General features: G+C 41.4%; 2 protein-coding genes across 22 annotated transcripts in view; one reads left to right on the top strand and one right to left on the bottom strand.

The window, feature by feature from the left end:
• srcin1 (SRC kinase signaling inhibitor 1) overlaps positions 1-9,163 on the top strand; it is a 366,662-nt gene extending 357,499 nt beyond the window's left edge. For 15 of the 17 annotated variants that reach the window (XM_062984357.1, XM_062984358.1, XM_062984343.1 and 12 more), the window contains one exon: positions 497-9,163. In XM_062984357.1, coding sequence (XP_062840427.1) covers positions 497-631 — 135 coding nt within the window. In that variant the 3' untranslated portion in view covers positions 632-9,163. Of the gene's footprint in view, positions 1-249 lie in introns of all 17 variants that reach the window. The other 2 variants (XM_062984351.1, XM_062984352.1) reach the window with 2 other exon arrangements.
• arhgap23 (Rho GTPase activating protein 23) overlaps positions 5,993-19,247 on the bottom strand; it is a 224,433-nt gene continuing 211,178 nt past the window's right edge. For 3 of the 5 annotated variants that reach the window (XM_062984338.1, XM_062984339.1, XM_008113427.3), the window contains exon 24: positions 5,993-18,711. In XM_062984338.1, coding sequence (XP_062840408.1) covers positions 17,518-18,711 — 1,194 coding nt within the window. In that variant the 3' untranslated portion in view covers positions 5,993-17,517. The remainder of the gene's footprint in view (positions 18,712-19,247) is intronic. The other 2 variants (XM_062984341.1, XM_062984340.1) reach the window with 2 other exon arrangements.

The raw sequence follows: 19,247 nt of genomic DNA, 5'->3' as shown, positions 1-19,247 counted from the left end.
CCCAAATCCCACTCCCCTGCCTCAGTTCTTTTCAGCTAAACAAATAGTGTTGTTATTCTAACATGATGTCCATGGCCACAGACTAACATTTCAATTCTTGTCCCTCCCCATTTTCTTGCCCTCCCCTCCCCTGCCCTGCCCTCCCCTCTGTTGCCTGCCTACGTGTTTATTTTCCCGTCTATTTATTTTGGGGGTGCCTTCTTTTGTCTCCTTTACCTCCTCTGACAATCACACCTCCCCATTGTCTAGTAAACCTATAGAAACCAGCTCATCTTGTACTGTTTTGTCATATGGACCTTTTGCGTCAGGTCTAGCCAATGCTACTGCTTCTGATAGAAATGTTCCTAACTAGTCCCCACTCTGTCTCTTTTTTCTCTCACTTTCCTTCTCTCTCTTTTTCTCTCAGTTTTGAGAAGAAAATGTTTGGTTCCCCCCACCCTTCTCCTTTTCCTCCCTCCTCCTTCTTCTTTTCCCTGAATCTTGCTTTTCTTTCTAGGCCGCTAGATCAACCAAGGATCCTAGCACGATGAATGAGACTTCAAGCCCAGTCTCAGAAAAGCCTACTTCGGGCAGGACCTCCATCCCAGTACTGACTTCCTTTGGGTCACGGAACTCCTCCATTTCATTTTAAACGTTCAGTTGCCAACATCTCAATCAGTTGTTTTCCTACCTACTGCTCCTGTGGGACTGGGGAGGGTTTGCGTCTCTCTTTATGATTTCTTCCTCCCCAGATCTTACGGAGGCACCTAAAAAAAGTCCCCCATGACATATTTTAAGGTTCTTCACGTATGACCAACCTGCGGTCTGACTTCCTCCTCCAAAATGACTGACCTACAGACTTCATGTTCTCCAAAGGATCATTTTCTGTAACACAACAATGTATTTCACAATGAGCAGTTTCTTATCTCCTTCTCCAAATCGACCAATATCTTTTTTCCTTGTTTTTTGTTTCTCCTCAGAGCCTTCCCCACCCCAATCCTGACTTACCCCAGCTTACTGTTCTGTTCTAACATTTTACATCGTTTAAGTACAAAGAGTGTTAAGAGTTTTGCCAGCTCCACAGATGCCAGGCAGTAAGGCTGTTGGGCAATGGTGGTCTTTGCTGTTCCTTTAAAGGGACGGGTAGAAAGGAGTAGAATCACTGGAAAAGGATATTAAAAACAAGGGGAAGAAGCCCACTTCTAAAAATGCCTCAGAACCCCATGGATATTTGCTGCTATTCATATTTCCTTATGTTAATATATATAAATATAAATATATATATATACTTGTAATTAATTGATCAACATGGATCCTTGTAGGTGTGTGCTGAGTCATTCATGAATCAATGGTGTTTTGACTTGGGGGCATGTATGTGCTTCCATTTTGTGGGTTTCTGTTCTTTACTACCTGTATCAAAGACTGTTCTTGGAGCGGGGGATATACGTGTATGTGCGTGTTTCGCAAATTGATATATCTGTTCTTTTTCTTCCAAGTGATTGGATTAAATGTGGAAGAAGAGCAAAGACTTAAACAAGCACTGACTTTTCATCCTGTAAACCCCCCGTCCCCATCTTTTCAACCATGGAGAAGCAACCAACTGTTAAAATAGTGGGGGGAGAGACTGTTATAAGAAGGGACACAGCCAAAGGAGGTAGCAGGTGGTTTGTCTGAATGATGCTGAGAACAGGGTCAGAAACAGAAAGTCATGCTTCCTATGACATTGAGACACATAAATGTAGCACTTTAAATATCTGTTTAGTTACCAGATGTGTGAGATTCCAAAATTCATGGAATACCAAATAGGAGGCAGAAGTCAGGGAGATGAGGGTGTCAGGGTATCTAAGAAGCTGGGTAATCAGGGAAAAGGAGAATGTGGGGTGAAGGAGATGGAAGAATGCTCTGTCATTTCTCAACATGAGCTTTTGGTGGATAGGAATGAAGGTGGGTCAAATCATGGAGAGAAGTATCTCCTCTCCAAGGTGAAATTCCTTCATGAGGAGAAGGTGGAGCCCCATATAAAAGCAAAGCCACTGTGCAGCCTTTCATTGGCACAGGTTCTATTCATCATCTATGGAGGCTTCAAATGTAGTACTAGAGACAGCAGGGTAGTGGAGGGAAGACAAAATTGCTGAGGTAATGTTCTGTGGGATGTATCTATATCAGTGGTTCTCAACCTGTGGGTCCCCAGGTGTTTTGGCCTACAACTCCCAGAAATTCCAGCCAGTATACCAGTTGTGAGGATTTCTGGGAGTTGAAGGCCAAAACATCTGGGGGACCCACAGTTTGAGAACCATCTATAACAGTAGTTCTCAACCTGGCCCCCCCAGATGTTTTTGGCCTTCAACTCCCAGAAATCCTAACTAGCTGGGATTTCTGGGAGTTGTAGGACAAAAACATCTGTGGACTCCAGGTTGAGAACCACTGATCTATAATATAATTTCCCAATAGATTATACGTGTGTGCATGTGTCTCATAAACAAGACTGTGTCTTGGATTAGTGGATTTTGGAAGGCTCAGCCCAACTGGATGGATCTTTGCTTATTTATTATTTACATTTCCACAGCGTTAGAAGCTTTTATTCTGGATTCAAATAGCTAAGCTAGCTTTGTGCAAAATGTTGAGTGGGTTGTTGGGGTCCATTCTTTCTTGGCCTTTGAGATGCAGAAAAATTCAGGATGCAGGAAGCACAGCAGGAAATAAAAAGGAATATTGTATAGTGAAGGATACACGTATGGTGTGGGACTGTAAGAGTGCTATGTGATGAAGGCTGACTCATTCACCAAGTTCTGAATCACTGGTTGGCTAGCAAGAAAGATGAGGAATGATTTGTAGTGGGGCTTGGAAATGGTACTGTTTGGACTAGAATTCCTAGGTTACCCCACTGGAATTATAGTTCAATACATGATTACCATTTTCTAAGCTCTGGTTTGCAGCATGAAAGATTTTTTTTCCTCTAAATAACATTGTAATATGAATGTGTGTTTTCAGGCTCACAGACCAGGATAGGGAGAGGAATGTTCCTTAAAGAGAAAAGTAAGGGCACAACCTAAAGAAGGAACAGGTGATCTTGCACAGTTGCCATTAAATAAAAAAGATCTGCACAAATGCATGGCCGTGTTCACACACAGTTCCCATTATTTTCCAATTATGTAGGCACAGGAAAACTTACCATGGGATTATGTCCTCTAATATTAAGCACAGAGAGTAAAATTAAGAAATAGCTGACATGTCATGTGGCTACATGCACAAAATGGGATTATATTGTGAGGGTTTTTCTTTTAAAAAGGAAATGGAGAGTCTGTATGCAACACAACAATGTTAATCATTCCTTGTTTTGTTGATTAGCTTGTCCTTTTTATTATTATTGGGATTTTTTGGCGGGGGGAATGTGGGTGTTTGGTTTTTTATGATTTTTCTTCTTTTTTGTAAATCAATCATTTTTGTATAAAGATTTTAAGAGAGCCTTTTTTTCAATAACAAAGTTTTTTAAAAAGTCAAAAAAATGAAATGTTCTGTAACAACGATCCAACAAATATGAAAAACAAAACAAAAAAGCAACCTCTTTACATTTAAGTGAAGTGTCTTAACATTTTATATATTTGTTTTAAGAAATATATTTACATATTATATATATATAATATACGTAATATAAATATATATATATAAATATTGAAGAGGAAAAGAAAATGAAATTCCTGTTGTGTCTAGTATATTTAGAGGGAGGGGGGGAGAATGGTGTTTGTTTTTCCCCTGATTAAATTATGTATGTTGCTCTTTGTGCTTTAGGAAACTAACAAGGCATTGTTGCGGTGGTGGTGGTGGTGATGCAAATAGAGCTAGAAGGCACCGTTTGCTGGGAAATTTCTTTCTCTTGAGCAGCTCCCGTCCCTTTTGTCGGGGTCTGCACAGGAGAGCTCCTCCAGCCAGGTGGTGCCCCAATGAGTTTAGACATCCTTCTGCTTCGCTCACATTCTGTCTCTATGGCTTTTTGCGTCCCATTTCCCATTGTCTGTCACTTTCATATTTCCTTTTATTTTTGCCACTGGCAGGAATGGAATTTGCACTGCCTACTATTCCATACTTCTGTTTTTTTCTCTCAAAAGTTTCCTGTTTTGCAGCAGGAAGGAGCCAAAGGTAGAGGAGGAGAGGGTAAGGTATCGAGTCACTAATATTGAGCTTTTATAGGTGTGTCAAATTAGTAATTGGCTTCCCAACAGCTTTTGCTTCCCAAAGAGGTATGCAAAGTATTAAAAATAATACTTTTTAATAAACTCAAGTTAATATAGTTACAAATGGCCGATTGCTTGTCATAATTGATTGAGATCTTGCATTGGACATGTAGCTATGCACTATCTCTCAATCTGACCCTTCTCCCAATCCACCTTTAAATCCAGGCAATCATACCAAGGCATGGATTTATACAATGCTGGTGAACAGGACCCAGAACGATGATGTGTCCAGCTAACTCCAGCAATGAATGATGGTGAATCAAGGACTCGTGACAGGAAGTTTTTTGCTTGTCACAGCACACATCACTGGCACCAGCTTTCGGCTCCACAGAATTCCTTCCTTTGGCACAGCTGCCTGGCTTTTAAGGTGGATTTGAGGGTGTTTTTGTCATGGCAGTGGTGCCACAGTTGTCAATCTGAATATCAAACAGTTATAAAGTTGTAAACTTAGCTTACAACATGGTAATTGCCTAACAGGGTGCCAACCAATGTCTTTTCCCCAACAGTAAGGGTATAGCTAAGCTATATTCAAGGAGTAAATCTGCAGTGTTACTGTACCTTGAAGTTACCTTTATAGTAACAGGCTCTCACAAAATGCTGGAGGAAGAGAAGTAAAATTAGCATATGGTTCAGGAACAGTTTACTTTGAGCCTTTTGCTTTATTGTAGATATTGAAAGGAAGAGTGTGCATTCCATAGCACAGGTCAGCTGCTTTTAGCATACAGATTTTTTTAAAAGCAATGGAAAGTTACAATTTTTGTGACTTTAAGAAATTCATTATAACTGCAACTGTTTTGGTCTTGGAACTGTAACTTACTACTTTTAGAAGTATCTTCTTGAGTTCCTGAAATTATTTATTTATTATTTATTATTTAAAACATTTCTATTCCGCCCTTCTCACCTCGAAGGGAACTCAGGGTGGAACACAACATATATATGGCAAACATTCAATGCCGAAAATAAACTATAAATATACATAAACACTAAAATCAGTTATGTTCACACTAAAAACAATTATTTAAAACCATCACAATTGCTATCAGACTTCTCAGTGGTTTTGCACACACACACCCCAAAAGCCCAAACATCCTCCAAACCCCATAACAAACCTATAGCTCCATGATTTCTGTACGGAAACTGGAACTGTTAGTAAAGTGTTTGAAATGGGGTGGAGTGCAATCCTCCCTGTTTTTCAGATGGACAAAGACTGTGCCAATTATCTTCAATTATTATAAAACCCACTGAAGATGCTGGACAGGGAAGAGTTCTATCTGGATCACGGAAGATTATATCTTGATCTTAAGTTAGACCAGAGCTATTTTTGCAATTGGGAGAAACAACTGAAGCACTAAGCCCTGCAAAGGTAGGGCCAAGTGCCAGCCAGCTCTCTGTCCTAACTCCTAAATATGTGGTCTGGTAATAACACTACTTGTTTGGAATTACGTGGCAGATCACTGGCTGTAATTATTTGGAAATATGAAGGAACTAATTTAGGCTTGTTAGTAAACAATTTCTTTCTTTCTTAAGAAGATGAATGGACTAAATGGTAATTGAGTCCTCATTTGAAGTAAAACTAACCCTCCCCTCCCAATTTCTCCCACTTTTTTGAGCCACAGCCATTTGAGCTGCAGCTTGGATTCACACAGGAGGGAAAGAAGGGCATTATATGCTCCTTTGCAGCTGGCAAAGTTATATATATATATATATATATATATATATATATATACACACACACACACACACACACACACACACACACACACACATATACACACACATACATACACACACACACACACACACACACGCATGGAGATATGTTTCACATTTAGAAAAAAAGGATGAGCTTCCTCTCTACCTAATACAGGCAGTCCCCAAGTTACACACAAGATAGGTTCTATAGGTTTGTTCTTAAGTTTAATTTCTTTTAAAATGTACCTGTTCCAACTTACAAATGTAACTTATATCTTTGGATAGCATAGGAAAAGGTGAACACCACTATAGTGTTTCTTTTGCTGTCTGTGCCCCTGTTCAGAAGATTTCGCCTCCCTTTCTGTCCCTGTGATCATTGGATTTTGAAACATTTGGCTTGTGGAAAAGCTTAAGTGATAAAGCTGCAATGGAGGCCCATTTTCCCCATAATAACTCTTCCAGGAGTGAATTTCCCTTCTGAGTGGTAGATTTCTCTCACTTCCTGTTGTCTCAACCTGTTTGAATCCAACCCGAGGAAAACGCAGATGAGCTCCTCTATCAGCTCCAGCTCCTTGCGGGGACATGAGAGAACCCTCCCACAAGGATGGTAAAAACATCAAAACATCCGGGCATCCCCTGGGCAATGTCCTTGTAGACGACCAATTATCTCACACCAGAAGCAACTTTCGGTTTCTCAAGTTGCTCCTGACACAAAAAAAAACTGCCACAGAATGAGAGACAGGCTTGAAAAAAAACCATTCTTAATTACAAGCCAGATGTTTGTAACTCAGGGACTGCATGTACATTAGACAGTAGCATACAACATTGAGAAATACAAGAATTAGTTATTGGGAAGGCAGTTCTTTTAATCACAACTTTATTTCTAAAACAGAAAATCCCAAAATGTTATTACTCATTTTCTAGTATGATGGCATTGGATGCCAACTTAGTCACACTTGGAGCAGACTACTGAAATCAACATGACTTAAACATGTTTTCAGTATGACTAAGACGATCTAAATATGGGTATAACCAGTTATTTTAATGCAAAGTTCACAGCTGAGCATAATTAAACAAACAATTAAATTCCTTGATATTAAAAACCATTCTGCCCATTTAAAGTCCATGGGCTGGAGCTGCAATTACACTACTTTTTGGAAGATGAGAGTTCATCTTTTATTTCTCTATATGCTAAAAGATCCCTGCTGTCTTTCAACCCATGGCACAGACCATTAGTAGCCCAGTGGGTCCCAACCTTTGGTCCTCCAGATGTCTTGGACCTCAGCTCCCACAATTCCGAACAGCTGGTAAGCTGGCTGGGATTTCTAGGAGTTGAAGTCCAAAACAACTGGAGGACCAAAGGTTGGGAACCACTGATGTAGCCAATATTGTTACTATGGACAGACATCAGCTTTCCAGCCCTACACAGTGATGCCAAGGATTGAACTCGGGACTTTTTACATGTATAGCATACACTTTGCAACAAATCGACATCCCTTTTCCTTAAGGATTTAAAGTAGCATGTTTAGAGATGACATTGGCCAGCTGTCAGATTCCAGCATATATTTTAAAATTCTTCTTAGGTAATCTCCCTAGAATTCAATTTTTTCTCTGTTATGGAATAAGAGATAATTGTAGGCATACTACCAATTTTGTGTGACACTCCAAAAGCAGTTTTCCCCAAACTCCAACTGTGCTAAACTATAATTCCCAAAAACTCACAACCTAAGAACTACAAACGGGAAGGCGGGGAAGCGGTCCAAAAGAATAGTACATTGACAAAGGCCAGACCTATAAAAAGGCAAGTCGAAGGGAGGTTTTCGGTGGCATTAAGAGGAGCAGAGTGGGAGACAGGAAGATTAGAGAGATACAGCTTGTTCTAACAGCATGTCCTGTTCACCCGCTCCACTGAAATGGAGGATGTTTGTAAGAGCACCTCCTGTTCATTTCGGCAAGCTTTGTGAACACGCTGCTGAAACGTGTCTCACCTTGCTTGAATGAATGAAGAGAGCTGCTAGCTACATACCCTCTCCCCAGTAAGAAGCAAAAATAAATCTTGGATTTGCACAAGCATGCATAGGCTTTATACTAGGCTGTTGGATTCTAATTGAAGGAGCCCAGGGAACATGGGATGGTTGTGGGGATTGCGAATGGCGATCCCACATGTAAGCCTCCACTGCCTCAACACCCACAAAGATTCGGATCTTCAAGGCAGATCTAGATCTTTGCAATTACTGTATTTATTTTTATCCAGATGTAAATGGCATTAAAAATTTTTACATCAGGTTAACCACAGGGGTGTTACATTCAAGCTAATGCGACATCTACATTGCATTTTTGGGCAGTGTAGATGGGCCCTTAGGAAAGAAGTAGTTGAGGAGACAGTGGTCTCAGGACCCATTCCATTTTAGTTTCTTTCACTTTCCTTGTCTAAAACACTTTTTTTCCCTTTTACATGTCTGTTCTTGAACTCAATGGGTGTGTGTATGTGTGTGTATAAATGAGAGAGTGTGTCACTGTCATGGCATTATCCAACTGCTGTGTGAGCAACAATCATAGAGAGTTTATTTAAATATATATATACAGATTATATATATATAGATAGATAGATAGCCCACACTTTATTGAATTTTTATTTAAAATGGAAAAGAAGTTTTTTAAAAAGTTTCAAAGATGTAAGTTAGAAAGCACCAAGCTATGCATGTCTTTTTGGTGTGTATGTTTGTGCGTGTGCGTGCGTGTGTGCTGGGGGGAAGCAATCACCACTGCATGCCATGAGCCTCGCTTTACTTGTGTGGATGTTGTTTTAAGAGAAGTTTAAGCAATTTTGAAAGGTTTTTTTAAAAGAAAAATTTAAAAGAGAGAGAAACTTTTAAGCACTGTGTAGGGAGGATTGATGATGTCATGTGTCTCTTTCGCATGGATTTTATTGTGAACTGATTTTTTAAAAAGGAAAACAACAAAACAACAAAAAAGTACCTATCAACAACACCACACCAAAACTGGTCATAAAAAACAACCGTTCTGAAAAATCTGTAACTTTTGTAAATCTTTCTGCTGCTATCTGTAGGTAGAGTTCTGTGTATAAAAATCTATGGATGCCATGTTTTATTCTGTGACAAATGTGATCATTGTTAGTCAAGAATTCCAAATGAAGGAAGGTTGCTTTTTTCTTTAATTTACCCCCTCCCTCCTCTTTTTGTTTGTTTCCTATGAAGAGTGTCTGACTTTAATAAACTACTCTTTCCCCCCCTCTGTGACACTTATTTTCACAATTCTTTGTTTCACCCCATTCCTTAAAAGAGAAAAAGAGCAGAGGTGTTTGCAGGATCCTGGGTTTGCTTTAGGATCTCTAGTAACACAGAGCTCAGCATTGTGAGCAAGAACTAGGAAGGCAATCTCTCCTGGTTTATAAAAGGATGGACCTTGGTTACCGCAGCATCCTCTAGTCAGCTCTCCACATTTGCTGTTGTTTGGGGCACAGGATCCTTGTGAAAGTGAAAAACTGTAAATAAAGAAATTGCTATTGTTTTAACCTTGGAGAACTTCTCTCTCAGTACGCTGTATCTGAGTCTTCCAGTATGGCCTATGGTCAGCTTCCATTGGAAGCTGGCCATAGAATTGCTTTGGAGCAGCGGTTCCCAACCTGTGGTCCGTGGACCACCAGTGGTCCCCAAGAACTAAAATATGGTCCACAACTTCACCGTTACTACACTGTTGCAACAAGAGTGACTGGTCTCACGAAACTCTCTTACAGTCCTGAGGCAATGGGGATGTCAGGAGGGGAGAGGCTGACTATCCACAAAAGGCACAACAACAAGCCTCCTGACTGCTGCTTCTCCTCCTCCCTCCCCTCTGAGTGGAGCCGTTCCATGTGGTGCCTGGAAGCTGGGGTGCCTTGATGTCTTCGTTTTTAGGCCTATTCCTGGGTTTATTTGGGGTGCCGGTTCAGATATAATATATAATTATTTTGGAGGAACTAGAGATTTCTAAACAGGTTTTCTCTCTAGATATCTCTAGGTCCTGCAGCGTGACAGATGGAAGACCGTAAAGTCACATTGGAAGACCTAGAGATTCCTTTAATCTTTAATCAAGTCCACAAATAATAACTCTGCCCAAGCCAAAACCACAAACATGGAGGGACTACTTCATTTAAAGGGCTATCCAGAGATAGTTCCATAATGGAACTGTTATATAATGCAATTATATTTGAATGATAAAAAGTTCAAAGCATGGGGCACAAAGTTGGTCATCAACATTGGATGGCAAACTAAGCAGGCACCCCGAACACCTTGTCACAGTCTTCCGGTTATGGTAACATGTATTCTCTTTCTGTCTTATAATTAAGAATTATGTCGAACTCTACAGCTATCCATCCAAAATTGTACATACAACATTATGTGAATTTATTTTGATCTTTGGAAGAGGGCAATGAACATTTGTCTCAATTCCACCACCTGACCTGAACCTCTGCACACACACAATGAGTAAGTGGATGCCAAAACAAGACCTTGAGACAGAGCATCATAATAAATGGCTATGTGCAGAAAGTCACAAAAAATGCTAGTATGAAAGGACTTCTATGTATTAATGCCCTTTCCTTTGGCCTGCAGCCAATACAAGTCTCTTTTCCTGCCAGCCATCCTACCTTTATGGGCGTGTGTGTTAGGTTGTGGAGGGGGTTCTTAATACTACCAAAGAATATAAGACAATTGTGTTAAAGAAAAAGCAGAAATGGAAAGGGCACTCTCTGCTTTTCTCCCACTTCGATTTGGTCTCCAGTGTGCTTGAGGGATGGGAAATAGAAATGTGTCTCTTAAAACAAATCTGCATTTTATGGTCGCAAAAGTAGTCTTAAAAATATGTTGGTAATGTTTGATGTAACCTTTATAACCAAAAACTATTTCTTTTCACCAAGTAAAGGTAAAAGTTTCCCCTTGACATTAAGTCTAGTTGAGTCCGACTCTAGGGGTTGATGTTCATCTCCATTTCTAAGCCGAAGAGCCAGCGTTGTCTGTAGATGTCTCCTAGGTCATGTGAAGCGCGAGTTAGTTGCAAATTAACACAATCTTTTTTTAAAACCATAGAATAAACATTTGTATGTTTAATTTAACTTCCTAATACTTTGCTGTGTAGTTTTCAGTGCCTGCTTTGTTGCATAGCTGGAATCAAATGTGTGATGTTTTAGCACTGATTTGCAAAATTCAAGGTTAGAATTATCTTCGTGAGTTTAGTATCAGTTTGCTGCAATGGGATGAGAATGTGAGTAGCCCCCATTTATGTAGAATTATAAGGAACCAAGTGAACCCTTTAGCCTAGAAAGCAGAAGACCATCGAAACTGTAGGCTAGAATCCAACATGATGCATATATTTTTGTAGGTAAGCTTGCACATTTGGGAAATAGAGTTAAGCTGTTTTGCAACATTCACCTGGGGCTGCCATGGTGGTACAATATATGCCCATCTGACTGGTGCAGCATGGAATTCTTCTGATGCACATCTGGAATCTGCTAGGAAGTGCTGGAACACAACAAGAGAGCTCAGCATTCATTGGCAGTGTTCAATGTGCTTCAGATGTTCTGGATATGCATCAGATATGTCTAATGTTCATCAGAAGCTCATGATACACACTAGAACTCTTTTGCCTATGACCAACTGACAGAGTTTGGGGGTGGGGTTGCATTTCTGCAGTTCACTAATGGATCTGCAAAGATCTGAAATGTAGGCTGTGGTGTAGAATCTTGGTCACAGTCTTTACAATTAGTTCCCATTTTATTTTAAGGAGTCCTCAGTGGCGCAATGGATTAAACCCTTGTGCCAGTAGGACTGCTTACTAAAAGGTCGGCAGGTTGAATCCGAGGAACGGGATGAGCTCAGGTCTGTCAGCTCCAGCTTCATATGCAGGGACATGAGAGAAGCCTACGCAATGGTAAAACATCTGGGAATCCCCTGGGCAACGTCTTTGCAGATGGCCAATTCTCTCACACCAGAAGCAACTTGCAGTTTCTCAAGTCACTCCTGACACACACAAAAATAATAATTAAAAACACAATCAGACTAGTTCTCTGAATAAGCCAGTTTATTTCCAATATATATATAACTGTAATTCTGAGGCTATTTTCAAAGCAGAGCTTGGGTTTCTTCAGTTGTTTTGTTGACCGTATATGTACGTCTGACATTGTACAAGACATGTAGGAAGAGGGACAAACCATGCATGCAGGCAGGGTTTCCTTTTAAAAAAAATCAACACTGCTTTGTAATTCCAGCTTTTAAAAGAAGCCAAACAAAAACGTCTTGTTTTTTTAAAAAAAGATCTTATAAACTCTTTTATCATATGTTACACATTTAAAGGCTATTTACAAAATAAAGTGAAAAATACACCTTTACAGCAAATAGTTGCATAAAAGGATCAGAACAATGCATAACAGTATAGCAAATAGTTTAGTTTTGTTCAGTCTTGAATTCACACCACCACACACCCCTTTCTCAAGGCCTCGACAGAATGGCTGAAAGATGTTCACCAGAACGTGGGAAGTGCGTGGGAAGAGCACATTTCTTGCTAGCTTGAGTACAGAATAAACTATAGGCAATTTGGAAATTTAAGTTTTGGGAATTCTGTGTTGAGTGTTGTTTTGTCTCCCTAAAAGGATGAACAAAATGTACCTCTTTGTCTATTCGCGAATTTCTCTTATGAACCCCTGGCCCTTTGTTGAAACCTTGTTGAACCCACGGGTATGTCAACAGTGGAGAATGGACCAGTCCCTCCCTTATTTCTAATTGAGGGGAAGTTCTTACACCATTTGAGAAAACTCAGGACTATGTAAGTTTTCAAGTTGTGCAAAATTCTTCCCTACACAGGAAGGATCATGAGGATTCCTGGTGAGTTTTTGATCTCTGAAAGCTTGTATGTACTTGTTACTTCCAATGGGAGTTTCAAAGTTATCTTTGCATACTATGCATTCATTAGCCTGGGAGGTTACAACTACAAACCAAGAGGATTCAGTGAAGAGATGGAAGAAATCTCCTTTCATAAATAGAAGGGTGAGGATGACAAGTTTGTCCCAGATAAAATAGACCCATTCAATCACTTGTTGAATGGTGAATCAGCACATAGGTCAATCTTACTGATTCAACAGCTCTACTGTATTCAGAACCAACATTAGGAATTAGGTCAATATCTGAATTACAGTGGGATTCCAGAGTTCCCAGTGGGTTAAACCTTTGTGCCTGCAGGACTGCTGACCTGAAGGTTGGGTTGCTGACCTGAAGATTGCTTGTTCCAATCCTGAGAGAGCACAGATGAGCTCCCTCTGTCAGCTCCAGCTCCTAATGCGGGGACATGAGAGAAGCCTCCCACAAGGATGGCAAAACATCAAAACATCCGGGCATCTCCTGGGCAACATCCTTGCAGATGGCCAGTTCTCTCACATCAGAAGCGACTTGCAGCTTCTCAAGTTGCTCCTGACATGAAAAAAAAAAGTGGGATTCCAATTCCATACTCAAATCTTCTCTTAGCATGCCACACATCACTTTGGTTGACAACCACATTTAACCTAAAATGGACATTGGATATTACTTGGTGTCATCAATTTACTATTGAATCTACATGGCTTTTGCTAGATTGCAGCTCGTCCATCTTTTGTGCTAAAATTAGTTTTAACATTAGGCAATCTGAAAATGGCCTTGTGAATGTGTATATCTGTGACTAATCACAGACCATGTAGTTTATACGGTTGGCACATTCATTACTGTTGTTCATATGCGAATTGTCTAATGTTAAAAGATTGCAAGTCTGGAAGAAATACAGAGAGTTCTTACTAGGATCCAATGGGCCAGATGTCATGTCTGGCTCTCAAAACCTATGGAGGAATTTTGCCTGGCTTTGCTTCCCACAGATGCGCAGAAATAATTAAGAGTGATGATGAAGTCAGAGAATGATAATATAAAGCACTCTAAAGACTCAAAGGCTCAATATAAATTCTGGGTTTAAAAAAAGTATATCAGTGCCTTGATTGCTAAGCCATCTGTGCCTTCATTCTCTCACCAAATGAGAAACACACACACACGAAGTTGTGTATTAATTCACACATTAGCAATCATGTCATTCACATAAAGATTTTACACATCACTAGCCCTTAGAGGTTACGCTTGTCACAAATGTGCTCATCACTTGATTTCTCACTGGAGCAGTTGATGACTCAAGAGTTGTACCTTGAATAACTCCCACTGAAACACTTTGGGCAGCCTATGTGCAGTATTTATAAGCAGAGACAAATGAGCAAGCCTACAGTTGAAAAAGATCATCATGCCATCACCGTGATGTGATTAAAGTGTATGGAGACCAGAGTTCAAATTCTCATGCAATCAACACAACTTGCTGAAAAGCAAAGGTATTCCTCATTTGCCCTTTCCCTTGTGTTTGCCTCATTCTAATTGTTAACTTGATGTTAAATGGGAGTTCCCCATTTTGGACATAATTGGGAACTGAGGCTTTAACAGAAGTCAGAAATAAGTACTAATGTATTTGACAGGTGGGAGGTTTTTTTTAAAAAAGGGGGAATCAGTGTGTGTAAAGAGTGGGTCATTCTGAAATTCAGCCATAAAGTCTGGAAATATAATGTGAGCCAAACAACCACATCTTGACTTATCAGGCTTCACAGGGCTGCTACAAAAAAGAAGACGGCTCAGAGGAATCATGATGCAAATATGTAATAGGCCCCATCTACACTGACCATTTAATGCAGCTCGAAGCCAGATTCAAATTGCATTGACCAGACAACAAATGTTTACGAAAGAAAGCCCTTAATGTGCATCAGTGCTCTGTGGCTTATGTAATCATCATCCAGGCCTCAAACTGGTCCCAGTATTTCCCATGTAATAATCTGCACAATGAAACTATTTTCTTCAATACTGGTTTGAAACTGCATTAAACAGTCTGTGCAGGTGGGGCCATATGGGGCTTGAGGCCTTACTTGTTACATATAAAATCCACAATTGCCATCATGAAGCTGATACTGCGGTCATTTCTAAATGGTGAAATTCAGTATTTCCGTATTTTATTTACATTTGAATCCTGCTACTTTTTAAGTGAGCCCAAGGTAGCTGCCTAGCCTTCCAATGGCCTTGAGGAGTAGACAAGGAATCTTCGAATTTGCTTAGAACCACCCTCAGAAACTCATGACAGGGACAAAGTCGTTCCTTCAAAAATATTTGACACAAAAGTCCAATGGTTGACATGATCGGACGAGTTTGCTGCTAGAAGAAATGTTATCTGCCTGGAAACAAGAGAGGCAAAGAATATTTCATGAAGAGGTTTCCTATCCCCCAAGATGATCATGTAACTACTCATGACATTTGCAAAGTCCACACACTTCTTATAGTCTTCAAATGTTAAAGGGCACCTCCCATACTTACTCACCACACGTTACCCTTTTTTGTCATGTGCCTTGATGAACACATGAGATTCTACAAAGAAAGGTAGTGAGGAGGATTTATGCCCACAAGATGAGGGGAAAAAAATCTAAGAGGTCTTTCACTTCAAAACACCCACAAACATGAGAACCCTGTCTTGATGTGCGAGATAAAAAGCAGGAAACCTTTGCCTGCTTCTGCCCAACATCATGAGAAGACCAAGAATGGAAGACGATCAAAAATAAGTTTAGCACCAGCCAGAGTCATTGTATTTTCTTTCTCAGAGAGTGACATTTGGAGAGCAACTGCATAACACAAATGCGGATTTGGCATTTTGAGTCATTATTGGAAAAGACCAGAATGGATTCTTTAGAGCTGTTACTTTGGGAATCCTACAAGCCAAGTTCTTTTTAGACCTTTTAGACTCTGATATGGCATAGCTGTATAGAGGCACTGGAAAGAGAATCAGATGTGCTTGTCATCTGCATCTTGTTGTCTACACCCCACTCTACAAATCACATAGTCCCTATGCCTACCCCACGCCCATCACCTGCCTTTCTGCACTGCAGTGGGTTGAGGGTGGGTGGAATAGGAGTGCTGTGAAGCTAGCATAAGATAGTTTACAGGGCAAGAAAAGGTGGTTTACCCCACATATCCTCTTTAGCACCAAAAGTAATAAAGAGTTGTCACAAGTGTCAACATAGCCAGCTAAACTCTCATTTGCACAACAACCATAGTTTCAACTCCAAATGTTGCATTCCTTTAAACTGTACACAGGGAACCTACTTCTTATGGTCTGTACAAAGTGTTATGAGAAGAAATGGGTCAGGGAGCTTTAGTCCAATGCCTAGAATTTTTTCCTTCAAGTTCTGAGCAGCTGAACAGGAATATTTTAAGAACATTCATAAATGCTCAAAGAGGCAGACAACATACTCTTGCCAGAGGGTTTCGCACACTTTTAACAGAGGCTTCCAGTGAACATAGCAAAGTCTTGACTGAGACCTCAGTCATCTTCAATTCATTAAGAGGGGCAAGGGAAACAGGGAAGGAGTGTAAATCCAGAAGTGCACATCTTTAGAGTAACACAAAACAATCAGAATCCTTGGAAGAACAAAGACTATGAAAGTCATAATGGAGAATAGAAATGCCTTAAGAGTATTGTAAAAGCCACTTGACTCTTTGGGGGTCATGATGTCTCTTTACTTTTGGTTTCTACATCAGTGCGGTGGTCTCCATCAGCCTGGGGAGTATGCACCAGGCTAGTTTCCCACCAGTTCAAGCTTTGCAAAGACTTGATGGGAAATTTGGGGATTGGGTGTCTATTCATTAATTTTAGGAAAAGGCACAACATGGGCAGTGGGTGTTTACTGGGAGCCATTTAAAGCCTCAGTACTGATAATAGTTGGTTACTATTTAAATATTAGTGAGGAAAATGGGAAGAGGGAAGAAGAGGATGAGTTCCTCACCATAAAAACAGGGACTCCAGAGGCAGAATGACATAGGACAGCTTGGGTTGGTTACATTGCTTTGACAGTGGCCAAATAGAAACATGGGTTTGCATCCATGAACATCTCTGATCTGGTTTCCCTATCTCAAAGTTCTAGCTCACTTCAACACAGAAGAGGCAAACTAAACTGCTAGAAATGAGGCAGAGGATAGTATCAAGAGACTCTTGTTGAGTAACCCAGACAGTTCTGAGTTCTGCTCTTCTACTTGCCTTCTCCTTCAAAAATATGTCCAGAAATTCACATGCAGAAGACCAGCACTTGGAAGTAAGAATGGTCCTGGTCATCCCATCATCTAGGTAACTTTCCAGCACCAAACTAAGATAAAACCCTCATATGGGCTGGGTAAACATCCTTCTCCATATCCCACCTACTGTAGCTTTTCTTCAACAACCACCCTGGGAGCATGAAGGGGGATGGGGAAATAAATAAAACCACAAGTCACAAATAATAGGGATGTCATTAAATTAATACCAGGGAGAAAGGGATCAGAAAGTGAGGCCAGGACAGGTTGGGGCTGGGCAGAGGCCCTTTCTACGCTGAAGACTGAGGTATTGAAGAAAGCAAGGCAGGCCAGCAGTGAGAGCTCAAGTGAGGAGCTGTTTCTATGGCTGCCCACTTCCATTCTCAGGCCAAGGCTACTGGTATGGCCAGAGCTTCATCTCAGCCATTCAAACAAGAGCTTCCATGGCAGGCTATCTAGAGACACTGGTGATAGCGTAAGGAGGCAGTACGTCGGGGAGCTGAGCACCCCTCAGAAGCACCCTTGTGGTGTTGCTGCTCACCACTCCCCTGGTGGCTAGGAGCTACCACATTCCCAAGTGTGGTTGAAGAAGGCCGAGCTTTTGTTGACTCCAGGCTGCTAAGTCCAGAATCCTTGTTGTCCTTCAGGGCATCTCTGCTTGAGGAGTCTAGTGAGCAAGCAGCCTCAAGAGCCCCCAACACATGTTGCTCTTTCCATTCATTGTAGTTGAGGTCCTTCAGGCTTCCAGGCACCACCACAGTGTGGCGCCGCCAGCTGTTCTTCTTGCGTCGTGTCTCAGGTGAATGTGGCTTGCGGAGGCGCACTGCCAACATGTCGTCTGCTGAGCCACGGAAGCGAAGGCGCAGCTGCTCTGTGAGAGAAGGCCGGACGTGGGCTTCTGTGGCACCTGCAGGCTGCAGTGACTCCTGGCTGCCTGGCAAGCTTGAACTGGAGGCTTCAGTGCTGCCCTTGGAAGAGGCCTCACTGTTGCGTCGAGGCCGCGAGAGCTTGCGGCGTGCCAGGGTATCGCACTGCATAAGGTGATGGGAGCTGAAAGAGGCTCGGTTTTGGGATCCTTTGTCAGACACAGTAGCTCCCCCCTTTCCTGCTGCCGCAATTCCAGCTCCGTCCGATAGCAACCCAGCCTGCCCAGGCACAAAACCATTCTCAGTATCCGTCTCTACATGGCTGAATTCACTCCGCTCATCATCTGCCTCCTCCCCACGACTCTCTGCTACTGACTGTACCTCAGAGCAGAGGCTGCGATCGATGGTGGACAGGGTGGAGTAACCCGACACAATGGAGCGGGCATCTGGTGCTGGTTCTAGAGTCACCTGAGGTGTGACCTGCTTCCTTTCTTCCAACTCTGTTTCTAGTTTTGCAGAGCACTCTGGAACACTTTGCCCATCAGGCACCGGACCTTTGCCCCTGCTGCTCCTCAGCCCCTGAGCCTCTTTTTCTTCCTCCTCGGCCACTGCCTCTTCTTCCCCATCTCTCCTGGCAGCCAACTCATGCTCAGAATCATCATCTGTGCTGCTCCCAAAACGCTTGGCCTCTCTCCGCTTCTTCCTCTTGCGGTTGACAGCTGAGATGAAGGAGATGGCAAGCATCTCCTTGTGGTAGTGCTCCTTCCGTGAGCCCCAAGAAGCCTGTGAGCAGGGATTTAAAAAAAGGGAAGAAGTGGCCAAGAGAAGACATAATAGAAACATTTCGTCCTGCTAAACTTGTTTGTGTGATGTGTTGACCCTAGGATAATAATCCCTTAAATCACAAATAAGTTCATATGCCCAAGTGATAAAACAGAATGCATTACGCTCGGAAACTTACATTCAGATTTTCTACCCCTAGAAATAGGTTTTGGTTTTGCTCAAAAGAGGCCAAGAAGATAGCTTTCTTCCTTTTTAGGAAATAGCCCACCAGGTAATGTGGTCACAGAATCCAAGGTAGCAGCTACATAGGGCGCAAAGGTGTTGTACCTATAGCATCAGTAGCTGAAGTGAGTTTGAAATTGGAGGGAATAATCTTGCATCTCTCCTCTATCACTCTTAGGTAAAATAACATGTATTCAGATGTGGAGAAAGAGTAGCTGCTGCTGCACATGTAATCTTGGCACCCCTTTTGTGGCCCCTGCACCTCTCAAATCCCCATTAATTTCCCAATTTTTAAAAGGTGCAATTGGGGGGAA

Source organism: Anolis carolinensis, chromosome 6, assembly GCF_035594765.1.
Source record: "Anolis carolinensis isolate JA03-04 chromosome 6, rAnoCar3.1.pri, whole genome shotgun sequence".
In the NCBI taxonomy this organism is placed as follows: domain Eukaryota; kingdom Metazoa; phylum Chordata; class Lepidosauria; order Squamata; family Dactyloidae; genus Anolis; species Anolis carolinensis.
This window is presented reverse-complemented; position numbering and strand designations above follow the sequence as displayed.